The sequence below is a fragment of the Lepidochelys kempii genome, chromosome 1, assembly GCF_965140285.1.
Source record: "Lepidochelys kempii isolate rLepKem1 chromosome 1, rLepKem1.hap1, whole genome shotgun sequence".
NCBI lineage: Eukaryota > Metazoa > Chordata > Testudines > Cheloniidae > Lepidochelys > Lepidochelys kempii.
In genome coordinates, this window is record NC_136380.1 from 254,267,707 (window position 1) to 254,289,926 (window position 22,220).

Below are 22,220 nucleotides of genomic sequence, written 5' to 3' on the forward strand. Positions count from 1 at the left end.
TTAAATTAATGCAATATACAGACCATCAAGATTTTTTAAAAATCGATAAAGTTTCTAGGGATTATTTCCCAGAGATGAAAATATCTTGTGTGAGATGGTCTTAAAATTTGGGGTAGGAAAATATCTTCAGTCGTGTTCGGCAAATATAGATGTACACGATCTATAATGTTGTAACTTTTTAAAAAAAAAATTAAAATCTGGATTTAGAATTAAGATTTAGAACTTCTTTTTGAAATAGGGACTTTAAAAATGGCCTACTCAGTTTCAGATCATCAGATTCTGTCTAAATATTTTGTTTTAACTTCTAAGCTCATTATGCTCTCTTTGTGTTAACTTGTATTAAAATCTGTCAGCTATGACTGGTCTCATAAGCACAGTCAGCGGACCAGAATAAGTTAATTATTTACTTGTGTCACTAGTGCTCTTCATCTAATGAAATGCACAGCTGTGTTAGATCTGCAGTTGGATGTGTAGATTCCATTGTTATACAAGTCAGCAGAGGGTAGAAGCCGCTATGATGGAGAGCCCTCAGTTCTTTCTGCTGTTCTGCCTTTCTGTGTCGATTTCATGGATCTTTTATCATTTACTTTCACACAAAACAAACAACACAGAGGCTGTCTGCTATGGGAACCGTCTTGGCATATTAAAGGGTTTTCAGAGCCTCAAGTAATTTTAAGTTAGCTAAAATTGAATTTTTGGCTTACAGGTGCCCTTAGTCCACATGCAATCTATGAAAACATTAGAAGTTAAAGGGAATTGGCAAAACTCACAATTTTATATATCCATAAATATTTGGGAGGGGGGGAATGTGCAGTATGCAGAAGATTTAATAAAAACTCTTATGTTCTAATCTGCTTTCACCAAATGATCACGTCTTTCTGGGGAAAGGATTGTTAACGATTTGTTGCAAAGAGATAGTGAAAATTAGTCTGTACTAGATTACAAACTAAACATAAAAATACAAAAGCTCCAGTTGTCTTCCCCTTTTCCCCCTCCCCCCTACTTACCATTCTCATTCTATTAACTACTGTCCCATGCACCTATCCCTGTCTTGTTTGGACAGTGGATGAGGAGCTCCCTCCTGAGCAGACGCCAATATCCCTCTGTGAACTGGCTGGTTGGGGGATGCCTTTTTAGGGATGTAACCAGCACCCTCAGTCTTTGCTCAGCCCCCTCCAGCCTAGGACTTTTCCGACCAAAGTGTGCTCTGGCAGTTGCACCAGGCTGATCTCAAATAGATTGCAGATTCTTTCCACTCTGAGGGCTTCTGGAAAAGATTGACTGAAACACTAGACTTGTTTCAAAGGAATAGGGTTTTTAGTGCTTGCATTTTAGCACCTGATTTGAGATGCAACATCAGTCTGTATGCCGTGTAAAGTGGTGGTCTTTTAATCTGTCAAATTAGGTATGGGAACAACGTTCAGAGTTGGGGAGGAAAGGTTTATAAAGTATTTTAAACCAATTTGAATGGGGTTCACACTTCTGACTAGCTTTTAGAATTTGTACCTGCTTACCCCCACCTATGATCTTTAAACTATCATGACTGACATTTTTGGAAACTTTTTTTTTTAATGCACAGAGGGGTCCATATCTGTCTAACAAACTGTTAGGTGTCTGGAACTTGATCGTGTTTTCCTTGGTTTCAGAAGGTTCCAAGTACACAGTCTTTTGCTCAATAAATAAGTACCAACAGAAAACACATTATTTTGGGTCAGTTTTCTCAAAGGCATGACTTCAGTCAAAAGGTTTATTCATGCATGTTGGCCAAGATTTAGAAAAAAAAGACTAGTGATTTTTGGAGCCCAGCAAGACATCTTAAAGCGGTCTGATTTTCAGAAAGCATGCAGCAGCCACTCTGAAAATTAGGTCCTTTTTAAGGTGTCACAAGTTAAGTGCCCAACATCTTTAGTCACTTTTGAAAAATGTAACCAATATTTTCTTATCTGAGTGCCTTATTTGAGTGAATGAGCAAATTATTACCACTGAAGTTATTATGTATGCATGTTAAGTTCACTGTTTTGGATGGTGTGGACTGTCGTTGTTATGGAATTTATTCTTGCTAAAAACTGACCCGTGAGAAAAAGAGAGCGGAGGGGCTGAATAGTAAGAAAGCTTGGTAATATCAGTCCTGATGTTGTCTCACTTTTTGTGAATTGAAATATTTTCTCTTCTCTAGGGGTGTGTGGGCTGATAGTACCTCAGGAGGACATGCCATTTTGTGATACAGGAATCTGTCCAGATATCATTATGAATCCTCATGGCTTCCCATCGCGTATGACGGTTAGTAATTATGTTTTGATTAAAAAGACACTGTCCCAGAAAAGGAGAGTGAAGTAGATTAACCACAGTGAACAAGGTGTGACAGTTGGACAACAAGATGCAGCATTGCATTTAAGATGTTCTTCCAGTCTTCATTATGTCCCATGGTGTCTGTCCAGGGATTCTTCAGTGGGCTGCTTTGTATATGTCATAAGATATCTAAATATGATATATAAAATAAACGGTGATATAGTTTCTGGACATCCCACACATGAGGTGCTGTGCCTAAGATTTGTAGGAAAGCAAAACACCATACAAGTGATTCAGTCATTTGAGAGAGAGAGGATACTATCCTTCCCTTAACACCGTTTTAACGTGTGCTGTCCAAGCTATGCATCATCTTTCTTCATTCCAAGGGAAGTTTACCTATCTATTCTTCTGGCCTTCATCAGTGTGCTTCAAAAGAGATCGAGAGAGAGAGAAACACAAGGTTAACATTAATAGTTCTGACTCTGTCACTAATGGGTTGGTAAACTTGGATTTATTCAAATCATTGTAATCCAGTCTAAACACTTATGTACTGGGGACTGTTCACACAGTAAAGTTTAACTGGGTGCTAAAGTGTTTATAGGATTGAGGCCTAATAAAGTATTTGACTAACTGTAAAATAAATGGTTTTCATTGAACTATTTAACAAAAAGGAATGAAAATAAGATACCCATTTTTTAAAGCTCAGATTTTGTGTCTGTTAATGCATGGGAGAAAAATTGGTGCATTGGTCAACTTTTGAAAAAGAAACCAAGGAAAACTTCAGATTCCAAATTTGTTTTCGGCAAGAAACTGCTTAAACCACCATGAAATAATAGATCCTGAATTGGAAGCCAGCTTCCTATAAAATATAATCTTACTGCTCCCTTGTTTTATTCTATCGCTCTTCCTATTCAGTTCACTTTCCCTTCAGTACCATGATGCATCTCTTCTAGCTCATGTGCCTTTTCATCTCTTGTTAATCTTCAAAATATTTTTCATTGACTTTCAGTGTTTGTTTCTCTAATACATACTTTTTCTTCAGGACATTCATCCTTTTCAGCGAGACTGTGACATTCCAATCTGCCCAGCATAAGGAACAGCTGAGGGGGAGATTGTGACTCATGAGAGCTCCCAATCACAATCTCACGTCCGGTCTCCCTACTGCTCCAGGCAGGATGTAACCTTTGAGTCTATGCCAGGCACAGCATATTTTCCCTAACATGCCAGCATAGCTGTGTCACTGAACATACTGGGGGCAGAGCCAAGACTCCATCCAGCTGGGTGGGGGAAGTATAAGCTCTCCAGAGCCTACTTCCCCATATGTGGTACTGTCCATGATGAAAGTAGCTGGTACATAGACATATGAGAGTGCTTTGCACCCTGTTATGCCCTTGCACTGCCATGCTAGTCAGGCTATCATCTGGCCCTTTATTCAGCCTTTCTCCCTTGTTGGTTTTTACCTTCTATGTTTTCTTTTTTTTCTCACCACTGTCTTTCTCTCCTCTACTCCTGCTACTGATCTCCGACACTTTAACGTCCTTGGTTCTCTGGTAGTGGGGACTAGATCAGCGGTCCTGTTCACCTTCCAAATGTGATGAGGAGGATGAGCCAGGTGACAGTGAATTTGCAAGTCTTGCCCTCCGTATGCCAGTGAATTGTCAGTCCTGCATTAAGATGCCAAATTTTAAAACTTGAGGAGGTGTTTCAGAGGTGTAACATGTATATCAAGGAAGTACTCTTCCTTTTATAACTTCTCATGTTTTCCATTGCACAGGTGGGAAAATTAATTGAGCTCTTGGCAGGGAAAGCTGGTGTCCTAGATGGCAGATTTCACTATGGAACAGCTTTTGGAGGTAGTAAAGTTAAGGATGTGTGTGAAGATCTCATTCGCCATGGGTATAACTACTTAGGGAAGGACTACGTAACATCTGGCATCACTGGGTAAGAATCTGCTGCAAAATTTTAGGCATTTCAGAGTAGGAGTGAGGAAAGAGCAATTTTTAAGTAATTTTCTTTTTTAAAAAATGGACAGCAATTTTATGTGCTGTTTGAGTATTTATTTGCAATGTCACGTTTACTATAATAGTACTGTAAAATATGGAATTGGAGGCAGGTGTCTGTTCCTTGGGCTGTATCTGTGTGCTTTTTTTGCTGATTATACAGTGATTCAATCTTACATAGTTGTCTGTTCTGTAACTTCCTGCTGTGTTGATAAGACTGTCTTCCGGGACAAGGAGCTCAAAGTACATGAGATAGTTTAGGAACAGGAAAAACCCATATGGTCCAACATGCTTGCCCTTTTAAAAAGGTGTCTTAATCCCACTTTCTTGCTTTTTCACTGTTCCTCCAAGTCTCCCCCACCTCCCTCCACTCCTCCAGAAACAAATCAAATGTATTCAATGGAAAGGATAATCAACATATGGAATAAGGTAGTTGGCAAGGCAATTAGAATATAAATGCATGCAAGAGATACCTAGATATAAGTGCCCTGTTTACTCCTTGATCCCTAAATTAGGTATACATTCTGCATGCATTTCTTTCTGTTGATAACATAAGCTATATGAATGATACAAATTAAGTGATGTAAATAATATCTTAAATCACAGTTCAACTTCTCTCAGACAGTGAGTCTTAGCTTGCAACTGGTAGCACCTGGGTGAAATGCACCCATACAGCCTCACTGAAGTCAGATGGGCTCTGCACAGGCACAGCAGTCTGCCCCTCTGCTATCAGTTGCAGATTCAGAGCCTTGTTCTCCACATGAATGTACAGTAATACACTGTACTGTTATGAGGAAGCACTCCCAAACTATTCTCTAGAACTTTATTCATGACTCCATTGCAGATTGTCCTAAAAGTCCAAATGCATTTTTTTTAAATAATTCATGGCTCCTGGGTTATTTCAAATGGCTTTGCCGCTTTTCCTGTCTAGTAAACTGTTTCATATCTTAGGGTAAAAATGAGCTGACCAAGAAGATTATGTTTATTGTTTTTATTCCTTTAGAGAACCCTTGGAAGCATATATCTATTTTGGTCCTGTGTATTACCAGAAACTAAAGCATATGGTGTTGGATAAGATGCATGCCAGAGCTCGAGGCCCTAGAGCTGTCCTTACCAGGTATTGTTGAAGAATGTGTGCAGAGTACTTGCTGCGTAATCAGAAATGTGCTAGGTTCACTAAACCTAAGCAGATAAAAGATTAAAGTGTTTTGTCTCTTAGTGTTTAACGTATTTGATGTTCCTTGTTTAATATTAATTGGGGAAAATAACAAAACTCTTGTGAAACCGTGATAGGAGGAAGTTAGTTTGCAGATCCAAAGAGTGCTTCATACAATTCAAGTTGAGGCTTCTACTCTGTTCTTAACTCATTCTGTTGCATCTGGGGAAATGTAGACATTGTGAATCACTGGGTGATGTTTTTAACATAACAGATACGTAGACCTATGGGGTTATTTAAAAGCATTGCTGTCCCTTTTTGTTTGTCCTCACTGGCATTTAAAGAGCTTTTTTCTTCTTCTGTTTTTGATTTAACTGCAGTGTTCTCACAACACAGTGTGTGAATGGAAGAAAAAACTTCCTTTGATCTTGCAGCAGTCACTGGGATTTTTACATAGTACAATTAATATTGTGACACTAACTTTTGCCCTTTAATATGAAATGAATGGATTGGCTACAATTGAATGTAAAACACCCATTGAAATGGTATACACACATCCCCAAAATACAGCATCTGCAATGCTGTCTCCTTCCCCCTCCCACCCAACCTCAATCCCTGTGGTATGGTCAAGAAAGAGATACACTCCAAGATGGCATTTACCAATCAGTGACCTTTCTGTTCTTATTCAGCATGGTGCTTGTTGGCAATTTCAGCACACCCTGCAATTCATCAGTGTCAGAACTTACAAAGAAACCTATGGTAAGTCTCCATTTTCAGCTGTTTCATTAAAGATCTGATAAAGCTTCCTCAGTTCCCGTGATGTGGTTATCATTGCACTAAATATGAATTCTCTTGTCTGCAGTCATGTTTGCTTTCATCTGGCTTTCCCCTTGAATAAACATGGCCAAGCCTACACTACCCCGCTACATCAGGAGCAAAAAGGATCAATATTGGTGTCTTTAGTTTCAAGTTTAGGAGTCAGAGGGTGTGCTTGAAAAAGCATGTATGTAATGTGATATGCTTCCAGAGATTTAATACCTCCATCTACACACTCAAGGACTCTGAAATCTTCTGCTTTCATTGGATTTATCTGGCTTCTTGCCCTTGAGGCCAAACAAAGACTCATCCCCTTCAGCTGTAGTCGATATGGCTGCTCATGCTGCCTTCAAGTTGATGGATCCTTTTGGCTTATCAAACCTTATATCACTGAATCACTTTGCTTGGAAGTGACCTCTGGTGGATTACTTTGTCCATTCCTCTGCATCATAGCAGGATTGCTTGCATGATCCCTAAATCCCATGAGACAGTTGGTTGTCCAATCTAGTCTTGAATATCACTAGTGCAGATGATTCCAAAATCTCTTCTGGAACCCTATTTACCTAACTAGTGTTATCTTGGTACTTATATGCCCCATCTAAATCTTAGCACCATTACCTATGATCCGTTCTTGTTAACGAATGACAGCAATTGATCACTGTCCCCTTTTATAACCTACCCTCACATACCTGCATAATAGTCCCTGTCTGCTTTTATCTGGCTTTCCCCTTGCCTTTGAGGAAGCTAGTGGATTGTTCTATTTAAGCTGCCTCATGACCACCGGTCTTAAAACTGTTTTTCTCCACTAATTCATCCTTTCTTATTACCATCACCTCCACTAAGAGAATAAGTTCCAGACTTTCGTGTTCGTTTCTTCATCCATTGCATTTTACAGAGGACAAAGTGGACTAACTGTATCTTAAAATGTGACTCTTTTGAATAGTACTCTTATAAAGATGACATTTCATTGTGGGGTTCACTGGTTATTGTCTCAATCATTTCCATATCAAATGTGCTTAGTTTTGCTTTGTAAAACTATCTCTTTACAACTGTGGAAAACTCCACCTGGGATCTGAGATTCAAAGCTGGCTTCTTTCGTTCTTGAGCATCACTAGTACTAAAGATTCAGCAGATTAAGTGATGTCCACAGACATCTGTCCAGCCTCATTGCCTTAAACATCAGTTTTTGCTTTTTTACTATTGCTATGCGTTGAGCAGATGTGTTCATTTATCTCCTTGATATCTAGAATTTTTTTCCATGAGCATTCAGTTAAGGTAGAACCTGTCAATATATATATGGGTAGTCTAATATTTATTTCTTCTAATGTGTATCATCTTGCATCTGAATTTAATCTGCTATTCTGTTCTGTATAGGTTTTTACACCATCATTGTAGTATCTGAGGGACTTCCAGTATAGCATTAAGCAACATGACTAACATCTGTCAGATATCTGTCCTCTTGCCCTTTCCCCAGGGAGAGGTGTGTGTGCAGGGGAGTGTCTTGTTTTAGTGTTTGTTTGGTTAAAAAAAAAAGAGAGAGCGAGAGAGACCAAAAGAGCTATGTGTTTCTGATAGAGAAGGCAAGGTTACAGAAGTGCACCTTGCCGATAGAACAGCAGGTGGGGAGGCCCTTAGTTCTTGAGGGAGTTCTTTTGACGGTCTGAGTGGCCCCTGAGAAAGCCCTGTCTCCTGCACAAGTCAGCTTCACCCTGATCATAGAAAGCTCCATTGTGCCAGAGGAGCGAAGTTGACTCGGAATCAGACCCTTTCTCCGCTGTTAGACTAAATTGGTCCGTTTCAGAAAGCTGTGTCTGTGGCAGCAAAATGTCACTGCAAAGAGAGAGACCTGACAGCAGCTGGTGTATGAATATAAAGGCTTTGCGGGTTAGGCAGTGTACCTAATTTTAACCTCATCCTGTCCTCTCTGCTCTATGGCAAATGTTTGGGGTTCCTGGGTCTCCACCCCTGAGACATAAACGGGTGCCAAAGGCCCCAAATAAAGCTCACAGGCAGCATAAAAGAGGAAGCTAGAATTCTATTGCCCAGTCAGCTCTGTATATACGTAACTACATTTACTGTTCTATGTAGGAAATCGGTGTTGGCTCCTCTGTGGGTTATTTTCTCCTCTTGTGCGTACGCACGCGCACACACACAATTATCAGAATGTATAACTCAGTCCTGGCTTGTTGCCTGCTTGCATTTTGAAATAATCAGACACGCCGGTTTCATAGTGCATTGTAAGAAAATAATTTGGTAATACTGGTCAATGTTGCCCTCCAATCCCCAAGGCCTTGGAGCAGTGTCCCCTCTCTTCCTGTCAGAGATATGAAGGTCCTTTGGATAACATACCCACCCTTGAGGTCCAGTGATTCAGCCAGCTAGCACTGTTGTTTAACAGGAATGAGGGGGATCACTGTTGAGCAGAGTGAGACATACTTTCATCCCCAGGGGTTAAGTACCTTTTCCTCTGCTGGCCTAGGAAGCAAGAAACAGGGCAAGAAATTGAACTCAGTCTTCTGGATAATGCCGAATAGTGCCATTAAATTGCTGATTTGGGTTGAGTTTTTTAAGTAAATAAACATTGGAGTTAACTGCTTGATTATTCTGGTTCTAACGGTAATAGTTAAATAAACAATATCAGGATCAACTGGCCCCAGTTTTTCATTTAAGAATAGGTTTCAGAGTAGCAGCCGTGTTAGTCTGTATCCGCAAAAAGAAAAGGAGGACTTGTGGCACCTTAGAGACCAACACATTTATTTGAGCATAAGCTTTCATGAGCTATGGCTGTAGCCACAAGTCCTCCTTTTCTTTTTTCGTTTAAGGATGTGGTTCTTTTACTTTCAGTGCTCCTGGTACTTTCTGGTTTTATTTGTGTTTCTCTTTTTGTTTTTTGACATTTGAAATGTTTTCTGTTTTTAAAGCTTCCATGTTTGGGTCTCTTGAACCTCTGTTTAGAATGCAGAAAGGAGGGACAACAGCCGGGGTGGCTGGATGGGTGAAAGAGAGAGAACACGCAAACCCTTTATAAATATTATATTTTATAATATTAAATAACGCTTAAAGGGGAGGGGAAATTTCAAAGCACCTCAGTGAGTGAGGAGAACAAGTCCCATTGACGTCATGTACGCCTTGTGCTGCTAGCTTACTTAGGAGGTTTTGAAAACCCCACTCTCTGGGTAAAATTTTCTAAAGCACCGAAGTCCCATTGACTTTCAGTGAAACGTAGGCATCTGTGCAAGTTTTGAAAATGGGGGACTTCGGTGCTTTGCTCTGTATCTTTAAAGACTACAGCTTTTTAAGGACTAGAAAGGAAAGAGTGCACATAGCTTTTCCAGAATCTCATTATTTCATTGACTGGAAGGGGAGTCGTAGGTTCTCCGAGACAGATTTTCAAAGGTAGGTAGGCACATAAAAGATGCAGATAAGTGCCTAGTGAGATTTTCAAAAGCGCTTAGGTGCCTATGTGCATCTTGAGGTGCATCTTTATTCAGATACCTTTCAAAATCTGGCCCTCACAGCCTTGCTGGATAAGCTCCAGGATCAGTCATTAAAGCAGTGTCTGAGCAATGAACATGCCACCATCCGTGTGTGTGTGTGTGTGTGTGTGTGTGTGTGTGAGAACTAGGATGTTAAACTGTAAACAGATTCCTCCTATTGTCACAACAAGGAAGAAAATGAAACCAGTTACATGAATGGAAGGACAAATTTGAATTGCAAACAGATTAGCTTTATGTTCCCAAGGTGGTGACACAAAAAAGGAAAGACTTCTTCGAAAAGTAAATACAATTTAAACCTTGACAAGATCCATTGAATCTAGTAACTAAGATAACTTTTTGTAGTTATTAAGCAGGTTAATTAGATATTGAGGCCATTTATTTTTGGAACCATTTTTCACTGTAAAATTACAACTTTACTCTGGAAATAAAATAATTTGAATTATTATACACAAAATACGTATATTACAAAAGTTGCAGGCCTGATTCGCTAGTACACACTGGCTGCTTTATGCCACTCCAGTGATGCAAAGGATCCAGATATCCAGCTCCACCACCCAGGTAAACCTGTACTTTAGGACCACCATAAACAATTCTTCTTATCCCTTGGTGTTTAAGGGCTTGATCCATAGCTCATTGAAGTAGAAACTTCTATTGACTTCAGTGGTCATTTTGTATCCATCCCTAAACCTTTAAAATCCTTTTATCTTCTTTTAAATATTTCATGTGGCATATTCTGGCAACCACTTTCTGATTATCAAATTATCCAGGACAAAATAGACAATATTTTAATTACTTAAAGGTATACTGTAATAATTTAGGCAATGCATGTACATTCTTTTGTTTAATACATTGTGATATTTTTAAATGTCTCCATTATGTTTTTTTAAAAGTTGCTTTTTTGTCATTCAACTGCTGTTTGCAACCCAAGTATTGCTGTGCAGTGTGCTAGTATGTGAGAATCAAAGTCTGCAGTATTGCCAACCTAAAACATTCCAGAATCATGAGATTCATGTAAAAAACAACTTTTTTTTTTTAAAGCCAGTTTTGCATTTTGATTTGCATTCTGGTTTCAGAGCCTTTTAGAGTGCACTGGAATCACATTTCAAGCATTTCTCCACAACCACAAGGGGCAGAAACTTCCTATTTTTGCAAACAAAGGCTGAGATTTTCCAATAATCACTTGTCTTCAGGAGCTGGGTATAAGTAAAATGCCAAATATCATGAAATTTGTGATGAAATCATGAGTTGGCAACACTGACCTGACAAATCTATGTATGTTTTGCATTTCTGCTTAGACAAACTGCATAAAAGTTAAGAAAAGGCTTTTTTAAAATTATTTCCAGTTTAATAATCTTTTACGAACACACAAAAAGAGAGGAAGCAGCAGGCTGGATGTTCTTCCAGGGCCCTTCAGCTTTGGAACTTGCTGTCCTGGATCCAAATTGTCCTAGTTTATTGATGTTTGTTTGCAAACACTGTTGGGCCTGTTGCAAAGCCTCCTGTATTTTACCTAGCTGACAGAGACCAAGAGGACACTGGTGGGAGATCATAATATTTCTAACTGTTGTATTATGACTTATTTTAAAGATTGGGCAAAAAGGGATTCCTGGAACAGCTGTTTGTATAACACAGTTTTTAAAATATGTCAAGGGGCACCTGAAGGATAGGTGCTCCCTTTTAATGTACGTTTTAAAGTGAAAGTAAATTTAAAAAAAAAAAAAAAAAAACCTTGTAAAAGGACATTTACTTTTAAAAAAAAAAAAGTCAAATTAAAACAAACATCTCATTTTTCCAGTAGGGTTTTTTTTCATTTCTACATGTATCAAATGACTTGTTTAAAATTTTATCAGAGGTGTGAAGTTTTTGTTTTTTTTCCTAGATCCCATTAGCTAGAATATATGTCCAATTGAAAACACAATATCTGTTTTGGCTCCTGTTTTATTTAGCTGGATAATAAAACTTTAGTACTTTGAATGCTCTGTAAATATAATGTTTACTAATTTTGTATTCATGTATGTAGTTATAACTGGATTCTTGGCTAATGAAAATTCATGTGTTTTGCATTTATTCAACTAAATCTGTGAAATAAAGAATTACGGTCTAGATTTTGCAATCCTTACTCATGTAACTACTACATATTACTCGCGCATGAGTAAGGACTACTTGCATGAATAAAGGCTTGCAGGATTTGCCCTGTGGTTGTAGACCTTTAATGTAAGCCTATTGGTACTATTCCTTAGGGAATACATTCCTAAAATTTGAGGACATATGTTCCAGAAATATTTATTATATTCTTTAAATTGTTTATTTCAAAGGCAACCCACTGAAGGTCGATCGCGTGATGGTGGTTTACGTCTTGGAGAAATGGAACGAGATTGTTTAATAGGTTATGGAGCCAGCATGCTTTTGCTGGAGAGACTGATGATTTCAAGTGATGCCTTTGAAGTGGATGTCTGTGGACAGTGTGGCTTGCTGGGATATTCTGGCTGGTAAATTGACTCATTTTAATGTTTTCTTGTTAGTGGGTTTACATCCTGATCTCTTCTCCTTTTATTTTACACATGCAGTCTTATGTTCTGTATGTCCACTTTAAAGAAAGCTATTGAATCTTTAAGTTATGTGAAGCAAACTGATTAACACAGTAAATACATCTACAGAATAATACTTCACACTTGTGTAGTGCTTTCTATCTTGAAAGTGCTTTGCAAATCTTCGTTAACATTTCCATACATTTTAATTAATCTACATCAATGACCAGGTAAGTGTAAAGGGGATGCACTCTGAATGGTCATGGGATTGGTAACAGGATATAGAGCTTTTCACTATTAAGGCACTGGTTCCTTCTGACTTGGTAGTGCAGCTGTCACACAAAGTAGTCTCTGGGCCAAATTCTGTCCTAACTGAAGTTGAGGTTTCAGAGGGTTTAAGTCAAAACAAAATCTGGCCTTTGTGGTCCATCTCCCAAAGTGGGAATAAATATCCATGTCCCAAAACTCAGTTACAGTTGGTACCTTTTGGCAGTCTGAGGGACAGGACAAGGTTGGAATTAACATGGAATCTGTACTGCCCTCTCACTCATTCTCTAGGGGCTTGTCTACATAGAGTTTGTGTGCCAATTTAACTCAACTAACTTAATTCAGTTGTTGCAACTCTCCTACTGGGGACAAGCTCTTCGATGGGTTTGTGTCTTAAATCACATTAGCTTAGGTCATGTACAAACCAGCTTAAGATAAATTAATTGAAGACACTTAAAACTAATTTAAGTGTCCACACACACAGTTGCATGGATTTAACCAAATTGGTTTAAAATCACACCTTTAGTTAAAATGGTGCAATTTTGAGTGTAGACCAGGGCTTAATTAATGGTCTCTGAGAGCTTGTCTGCCCTGCAGGGCAAAGTGAACTGGAGGGTGTGATCTGTAGCGCTCTAACATGTTGTGCTCTAGCCAACCTGTGCAGACCCAGCTGGAGTTCTTTAAATGGTACCCAATTCAGATTAATGTCATCCTGCTTGAAATGGAGCTACAGGAGTGTGAACTAGGTACCTTTTTAGAGCACACCAGCTGGGTCTACGTGGGGCAGTTAAACCCACAACATGTCAGCGCTCTACAGATCACACCCCTCTGGTGCACTTTGCTTCACTGAGTGGACAAGCTCTAAGTCCTGTCGGGAAGCTTGCACTGCCGCTCACTGCACCTGTTCTGTAGCTAGCTTTGAAAATTAATGGCCGCCGTCAGTCCTCCAAGTGATCAGTCTAGCACGTTTCATGCTTCAGTTAACTTTTATCTTTATTAAGGGAGAGTGATGAGATTTTTACAAAAAAGACACATAGGACCACATATTTCTAATGCAGTCATAAATATTTTTGAAGGACTGCTATTCTTTTTCAGTAAGATTTTCAGAAGCGTGTAGTGTCCTTTCATACTTAATTTTACTACAGAATAGAAAAAAAAATCTTTAATACCATACGATTTTTTTCTGCAAGTTACACTACACACAAAGGGCACCGTTAGTAGATGGTGTTCTTAGTTGCTGAGACTGTGGGGGGGTTTTTTGTGTGTACTGTAATTCTACTTATGTTCTCTGACCTACTCCAGTTCCCTTTAGCCCTTAATACTTTCTGTTTGTTCTCATGAGCAATAGACTTTCTGATTTCCTTTTACAGGAGCAAAGTCAGCAGGATTCTCTCCTCTAAAGCCATTTCTCCACCTAACACACCAACCGGGGGTAGATGGGTGCATATTTGTTTTGTTCTAAGTGGAGAATGTTTTCTTTTGGGTTGGAGGACCAGGAAGAGCCTGAGCTCAACTCTGAATCTCTGATCTATGCTGTTGCAATTCAGTACAGCATAGATCTTTTGGAGATGTTAGTATTGCTTTAATCTCCCATTGCCATGTGCTTGTCCTTGCTAGAGAACAAAGTTTACCACTCTCCTGGTGTTTCTGGGCCAAATTTTCTTCTGGAACCAGAGTAAGCTCCAGGGGTACAGGTGTTTTAATGATTGCCCCTGTGGCCATTCCAGGGGCAGTGGTGGACAGGAAATAACAATGAAGAGCACACAGGAATGCATTAGTAGTAAAATTCAAGGGGCTCTATTCTCCTGCCCTAGGATAAAAGCGACTCTTTTATTTAAAACAGTGGGAGTTACTTGCATCCTGCATTGGAAAAATCAGGCACCATGTCCGTTACTGTTCTAATACTACAGAGATTTATCTCAATACAATAGAGAGATCTGTATGTATGGTTTTGTTTGTTTTTTGTTTTTTAAAAAAGCAAATGTTCTCAGACTATCTAATGAGTCCTGCTGGCTCAGGTTTTTCCTTGAGTCTTTGTGGTGCCTGTAAAGCTGATGGATTACCTCTTTGCAGGTCAGAAATCATTTACAAGGGAATTGGACTCTCCCCTATGCTTGGCACAGGAAAATTACTTTCTTTGGAGAACTTCCAGCCCCTACTAGAAAATCACCCTCCAAGTCTAAACTTTAGAGAAACAGAAAAAGCTCTTCCACTGGATACAGGAATAGAGACAAAGACCTGATTGCACATATCATCTATATTATAAATGAGTGATTTACCTTTTCGAAACGGGAGAATCAGCGGTATCAATGTCCTTGAACCCCCCAACCCCTGAATCCCAGCCATAAATTACTGAATAGTTGAGGTCAGGTTTGCCACAGACTCAAACCTTCATAATTTCATGTGAGTCTTGCAGTGCAGAAGAGAGGGATAGGGAGATGAGTGATGATCTGCATCTTCTGTTTGTTGTACTTCTCTGGCTGTGGATTCGCCCCCAGATTACTGAATTTCCCACATCGCCACCATTTATGCTTTGCCTTCCCACGCTGGCTCCTATACAGAGCAACCTGATAGGTACTTCCTTTCACTGTGGGAATACAAGACAAGGTACACCTGTTGGTGATGTTAGAAAGATGCACTGATTGCTGGGGAAAGGCAGAGCGCGACTAGCCAGTAAGGATGGAGCTTCCTTATTGGAATGTGACCCTCTGTCAGTCTCCCTCTAACCGAATGCCACCTTCTTAGGAAAAAAAAAATTTCTCTGCAGGTAAGATTATATTGTCACTGTTGTCCTGGATTCTAGCCTAGTGCAAGCTTTATCCTGTGCAGACTAATTGCATTTTCCTCAAGTACTGAAAACATGGAATTAGAGGCCAAAACTGTTTGGAATGCAACACCTTTTAATGTTGTGGATTTGGATCCCAGTTGCCTTAATTTTCTACTATGATTTTGGTGTACTGGGTATAAGGCTATACAGTAGGTTGCCAGGAATACATCTTTGTTATTAGAAGCTATGGAAGTTTGTCTGCCTATTTTTCATCGTATGTTATGGGCAAGAAAGTAGACTGAAAGTAAGTCTTGCTCTTTTGTATGTGAAAGAGATGGGATGCTGTTTTCGGTCTCAGTGTCAGAATATCTTTCTTTTTATCATTTGATGTACATGTGTTATGCCCAAAAAGAGGGTACCTCTTAATTTTCCTCAACTCTTGTGCTCATATAACTGAAGTCTAGGTGGATAGTCGGAGGATTGAGGTTGTTAAACACCCATATTCCCCGAAAGGAGCATAAAGCCTGCTCTGAACATCCCTCAATGATCAGTGATTTTTTTTTTTTTTTTTAAAGAGAGCGAGTGTGCGTGAGTGTGCACCCATTCATGTGTGTGGGGGAAAAAACGTGTAACATATAAGTGTTATAAATAACAGCAGAACTACCCAGCAGCAGGACACCACCTGTTGCTTTTCTTACCGTTAATGTTATTTAAACTGTTTGGATTCCTGGTTGTGCTTTTGTCATATGACTCAGCCAATGGCTACTGAAGATGTCAGGCCTTAGGAGAAGACAGTATTTGGATTGTTTAGTACTTTATAATTGTTTAAATTCTAGTTTGATGTCGAGTCCTGTGAGAGAAGACTAAATCATTGTTTGTGACTCAAATCTCTCCTGTTAAGCAACTGTGTAGACAGGCATTACTCTGCATGTGAGTGCCAAGCGTACTCTTTGAACTTCTGTCATGATACCAAAAATATATATTTGGGCCAGACTAATGAACATGTGATAAGTGCTCTTTTTCCAAAGCCAGGCTCTCGCTCCACCGGCAAGGATGGGACGAGAGTGTAATCTGCTTCTGAGTGGAAGGAGAATGCCTTATGTTTCTCAACAGCAACTCCTTCCACCTGTGTAAGGCCCTGCTTTGTACAGCTTCAATGCAGATGTGGCCAGTCTTAACAAAGATAATGTCTGCAACATGGGTCCTTGAAGGTGTTGGAAGAGCTGAAGGGAATCAGAAAGGCTCCATAAAATAACTCATGGATCCTTCGACCAGTGAGGGTGAAAAAATGAGTTTTTAACCCTTTAAATTAGGGGTTTGTTAATCAAACCCTTTTTGTTCAACTTTGTTGCAAAGTTTAAAGTTTGTAAACTGTAGGTGGAGTTTCTCCCAGAGAGAGGAACAGACATTCAAAGCAATCTAATTCTGTAAAAAGCTCCCTGGTGGGGAAGCATAATCAATAATGGGTGGTTTCAGCTACTAAATAAGCTGTATCCATTCGTAGTTGCAGTCAGTGACCTCTAATGAGCAACACAGTAAAAACTAGGTAATTAGAGCAGCTCAGAACCTCTCAACTGGCCTTTGTCAGAGACTCAAGCATCAGTGAGACACTGCTCTGGGAAAGCTTGTAGCAACGCATTGTTCTGTAGATGACTGGAAGGGCACTAGTCGCCAGGAAAAAATGGTTACATATAAGATGTCCCCCTAACATGTATATCCAATATAGGGTGGTACATCTGGGTTATACTTTCCTGAGGGAAGTAACAACATACTGCCCTCAGTGGCAGGATTGGTTCCTCTGTGGGTGAGGAGGGACCCCTGCAGCTGAGAGTGTCCCAGTGAAGGTTTTAAAAAAATTCACTGTGGGTTACCAATTTAATACAGGTCCTCCTCACCTTACTCTTGTGCATAGTCCCAATGAGTTCAATGACCGTGCTCTGATGAATACAGCAAACGGGGTTTGATTCTTATGCTGAAGATGTTCATGACACATAGGAGACCATAAATATTTTGGGAGATTGTGCAGGTGCAATATTTTGGGTATTTGAAAATTTATGGATACAGAAAATGTTTAAATTTAAATCTGGTTTAAATTCAGCCTTTGTGTGAGTGTAATTTACACTGCACTGAATAGCTGTCTGTTTACACAAGGGCTGAATTTGGCCCTCTAAGTGCACATATCTTGAGTTATGCACTGCACATCTCTAAACATGCACGCCCTCCATCTAGATTTTGTAGGCAGACCTCTGACAGTATGGGATTGTACTGTACCAATGCTGGGGTAGATAAGGACATGTGACCAGCCAGAACATACCCCACACTCCTCCCCACAATATCATGTCTGTCTGCCAGTCTCAACTTGCCCCGCCCACCACTGAGCTATGAGGTGCATTTTCCATGTAGTTCCAAGAAAGATCCTGTTAAATCACTGTACCGCCTCTCGCACTGATCCCAGACTGGACAAGGGTATGACCAGAAGCAGAAACGTCATGCCCTATAGAGAGCTCCGGGGCTGCACATGTAACTGCCTTCATTTTCTGTAATTGTTGCTATGTCCACCGCAGAAGATGGTCACTTTTCTCATAACTTTCTCTCACACAAATATAAACAGACAATGAGGAAAAGATTTATTGCAAAAAAAATTGAGCTCTGTTTTCTTTAAAATATCATCAACAATCCAATTGTATAACGGTGCCTATTGGTTCGGGCAACAATAATGCCCACGTGGAACAGGTATTCTCTGGAAACAGTTGGTTCTCTTTAACTAATTATTGCCTTCAGTCAGGTCAAGAAAGTACCAATCCTGCTTTTTGTTCAACTCACAAATCATGTGGAGTGGAATCCATTCTTCACTCTGAACTGGAGTACTGTAGTCAATGCTGCTGTACCGTTAGCTGAGAGATCAGTTGGTAATGAAGGACTCCAAAATATGGACCGTGTAGAGGCAGAGCAGCCCTGAATTTCTTGAAAAACCAGTAGCTCCTGAACAGCATTATTTATTATTAAGGCTAAGATTTTGCCATGGTTATTTTTACTAAAAGTCATGGACAGGTCACGGTCAATAAACAAAAATTCATGGAAGCCGTGACCTGTCTGTGACTTTCGCTGCTACGGCTCCATGGTTTCCCCCAGCACCGTGGTGGCTGGGAGCTGTGGGGTTCCCCCTCTGTCCAGGACAGCCGGAAGCTGCAGGGGAGTCCACCCTCCACCCATGGTGGCTGGGAGCTGTGGGGTCCCCCCTCTGCCCACAGTGTGGGAGCTGCAGGGTGACCATATTTCCCAAAGAGAAAACGGGACACCCCAACCGCTTGCCCGAGGTGTTCCCCTTCCCCCCACATTGCGTGGCTGTCGCCTGTCGCTGGAACCCTGAGGAGGGCCCCCTGTTGCTTGTCACTGCTGTCCCCGGAATCCTGCCAAGGCCCCACTGGCTGTCAGCTCCAGAGTCCTGCAGTCCCTGGCGCTGAAGCAGAAAATGTCACAGCAGGTCTCTGGAAGTCGCACCTTCTGTGACTTCCATGACATAAACGTAGCCTTATTTATTATAGATCAGGACAGGAAAGAAGTGGCATGATCTGATGGAATAACTACAGCAGACTTTGGTGTTGGCTCTCAGAATCGAGGGCCTTGTAGCAAATTAGTTCATTTTATCATCCATTTATCATTGTGTTGTTTAGTGTTATGGTCAACTCATATGCTTTTTCATATATAATCAATGTATGCTGAATAGCAACAAGAGTGGAACCCTGGTAGTTTTATACAAAATCACTAAATTTAATTTAAATCAAGTCTACGGGTAGCCAATTATTTTTTTGTCAAGGTCCAGATTTCTTGGTTAAGGTATAGTCAAGGTCCAGACTCCAGAGAAAATAATAATAAAAACAATAACAATAATTGTGATAAGTAGTAAATAGAGATTTTGGGGTCCATTCAAAAGTGTCTGGCAGTCCAGATTTGGCCCGCGATCTGCCTCTTGACTATATCCATCTCCTATTGAGTTTGTTTATGAAGTGTCAGTTGACTTCACTGGGCCTGATGCTATTGACATCAGTGGGTTTTGGATCAGGCCCATGGACAGCAGAATCAAGTGACTGAGTAAACATTGATTCTCACCATTGTGGACATTGGGAAAACTCCCACTGACTTCCGGAATGAGCTTCAAGCAAACAGCCATCAAATAGGAAGTTTAGGACCTAATGATCTGAGACAGGATTTGAACCTCAATCTAGAGATTGAAAAGATTGATAGCCCATTCCAGACTCCTGAATGATTGAATTTCCTCAGTGGCTTGTTTTCTAAACTTTATAAAATATTATGGATAATAAATGAATCAAAGAATGAGAAATGGGAAAGTAGCAATGTGATATTTGCGGAAGAGTTTCCAATTCTCCATATGATGTGTAAGGTTAGAGGGAGAGGGAGTAAATACTAAATTTTATGTTGCTGGTTCTTATCTCCATGTAAGATAAAGATAATCTGTAGAATGTTTGGTAGTCTGATATTAGGCTATTGAACACAGGGCATTTTCATTCTAATTTATTTGAAGTGCCCAGTTGCACACATGTACTGAAAAGAATTATACACCAAACAAAAAAACCAACTCCCTAAATTATCATAAGATTCTATTACCCTGAGTGACCAGTAGCGGGAACATTTAAAGGCTGCTTCACTAATTTCCCATTTTAATTGCAACCTGCGCTGCTTTGGTTGCTTATTTGTTTGTGGAGGCTGGAGGAGAGAGAAATATTCAGCCTAGTAAGAATGAGCATAAATGGATTTGGGACACTTTTTGGTAATGGGAGAAATCTCAGGTGAGAAAACAAAGGTTGAAGGCCCCTTCTCCGTGCTCTATCCGTTTTGAAAGTGAGTAGAATGGAAACTGAACAACTAGCCAAATGTTTAGATTTTGAATCCGCTTGACCACTGTCTATGTAATGCTGTCTCTTGAGTGGCCCTATTCCCTGCGTGTGAGGGGGATATAGCACTCAGTCCTGCAAGATGCTGAGCACTCCAGTCCCAATCCAGTAAAGCACAGGCTTAATTTTAAACACATGAGTAATCCTGTTGGCTTCAATGAGATTATTTAGGGACTTACAGATATGCACATCCTTACATATTGCAACAGGGCCAGAGTGCTCAGCACATTCTGAGATGGAGGCCATAGAAAATGTATTCTTTACATGCAGTGGGATACAAGAACCATTTGATAATTGTAGCAGAGCTTTATGTATAAACCTGCAATGAATTTGTTTTTGTTGTTTCCCTAGGTGCCATTACTGCAAGTCGTCTTGCCATGTCTCATCCCTGCGGATTCCATATGCCTGTAAACTATTATTCCAAGAACTTCAGTCTATGAACATTATACCCAGGCTAAAATTGGCTAAGTACAATGAATGAGCCTGCAAAACAAAGATTTAAGAAGAAATTTTAAATAAAGTATGCAGAACTGGAAGGAATTTCTGGGAAAAGGAGTGACTGTTAAAACTGAGTGGGGGAGGGAGGGAGGAGTGCTGATGAATTCCTTATTATTTCCCCCCTTGCTATTTTAAGTTGACTGGGAGACTGTGCTGTAGAGAACATCAAGAGCAAATGGTGGGGACTCAGGCAGCCTGGATGAATGAGATATATAGCAATTATGAAATAAGGCCCTGATCCAGCAAAGCACTGTACGCATGTAACTTTTAAGTATGTGATAATCATGCATTCAGGATGCAAGTGCTTCTCTGGATCAGGGCCTAGGGGTTATTGACTACAGCAGTTTATCCATATTGCTTAAGTATTAGTTTAATTTTTCCAGACTGACAGTGTATGAAAGACTAATAAAAACATTTTCAAGTATATTGCCTGTGTTTTGCTTTCATGACCCAGTGTTAATGTTGTAAAAGATGGTATGGTAAGTACTTTGAAGGGTCAAAATTGCTAAATTTATTGCGCTGAAGCATTTATTTACAATCTTTAAACAGTTTGGCGAGACTAAACACATTTTCTGAAAAACTTCCATACAACCTTTTTGAACAATATTTTCCGAAAGCAAGTAAAGAAAAGATGCATGTGTGTGGGGTGTAATACAAATATAAGGTCAAATGCTGCCTTCAGCTAGGCATACACGACTTCCAGTGAAGTTTGAGAGTGGATTGCCTGCATGCATCCGAGGGCAGAATTTGGTTTATAGAGACAGATTAATATTTTGATTCTTATTGAGTGTAATATTTTAGTACATAATAGCTTGCCTTCCAAGGGTTGAAGGCCTGAAAAAACAGGATATAAGTGCTATAGCTAATAATGGAGAGTCTCCCAGGATTTGTTTAAAAGAAAAATTGGGATTTTAAAATTAAACGTGACCAAGCTTTAGAAAATATGCTGTAAAGGACAATCATCCGCTGGCAGAGAGATAGACATGAGTGACCTAAGAAGATTTAGAGAAGGAAAAAGAGCTATGTTTCTGTTAATGAGATACAGGGCCTAGAGCTAAAGCTGTGGGTGGAATTAACACTCTGAAGACACTTGGGCCCTGGTTCAGCAAAAGACATAAGTACATCTTAATTTTAAGCACACGAATAGTCCCACTGAAGTCAAAATTAAGCATGCCATTGTTGGATCAGGGTTTCAAGGTGCATCAGAGAGAAATAGCTGAGCAGTCTGGATCACAAGCAAGAAAGTAACATTAGCTGCATAGTGGAGATCTTGAGAGACCCATCAGCCTCCTAAATAGCCAAGAAATTTCAGTAAACTTGTCTTCCTTATTTTCTTGCATAAATGGCTCTGCCTCTGGGGGGGAATGGGACAAGTGATAAGTCCTGAACATTTTCTGATGAGGTGCTACTGAACTGGCTTGCTATTTTTAGCTGCATCCCAAACATTTAGAGAAGTAGCTTTGTGTCCTGATTAATGAACCAAGTCTGA

The 22,220-nt window shown here is 39.9% G+C and overlaps 1 protein-coding gene across 2 annotated transcripts in view; it reads left to right on the forward strand.

Moving 5' to 3' along the window:
* Positions 1-21,147, forward strand: part of POLR3B (RNA polymerase III subunit B) — a 122,477-nt gene extending 101,330 nt beyond the window's left edge. Inside the window, exons 24-28 of one of the 2 annotated variants that reach the window (XM_073324285.2) lie at positions 2,177-2,280; positions 4,064-4,230; positions 5,293-5,406; positions 6,135-6,204; positions 12,074-12,184. In XM_073324285.2, the coding sequence (XP_073180386.1) occupies positions 2,177-2,280; positions 4,064-4,230; positions 5,293-5,406; positions 6,135-6,204; positions 12,074-12,085 (467 nt within the window). In that variant the 3' untranslated portion in view covers positions 12,086-12,184. Of the gene's footprint in view, positions 1-2,176; positions 2,281-4,063; positions 4,231-5,292; positions 5,407-6,134; positions 6,205-12,073; positions 12,248-20,584 lie in introns of those variants that run through there. The other variant, XM_073324277.2, reaches the window with a different exon arrangement.
* The last annotated feature ends 1,073 nt before the right edge of the window (positions 21,148-22,220 follow it).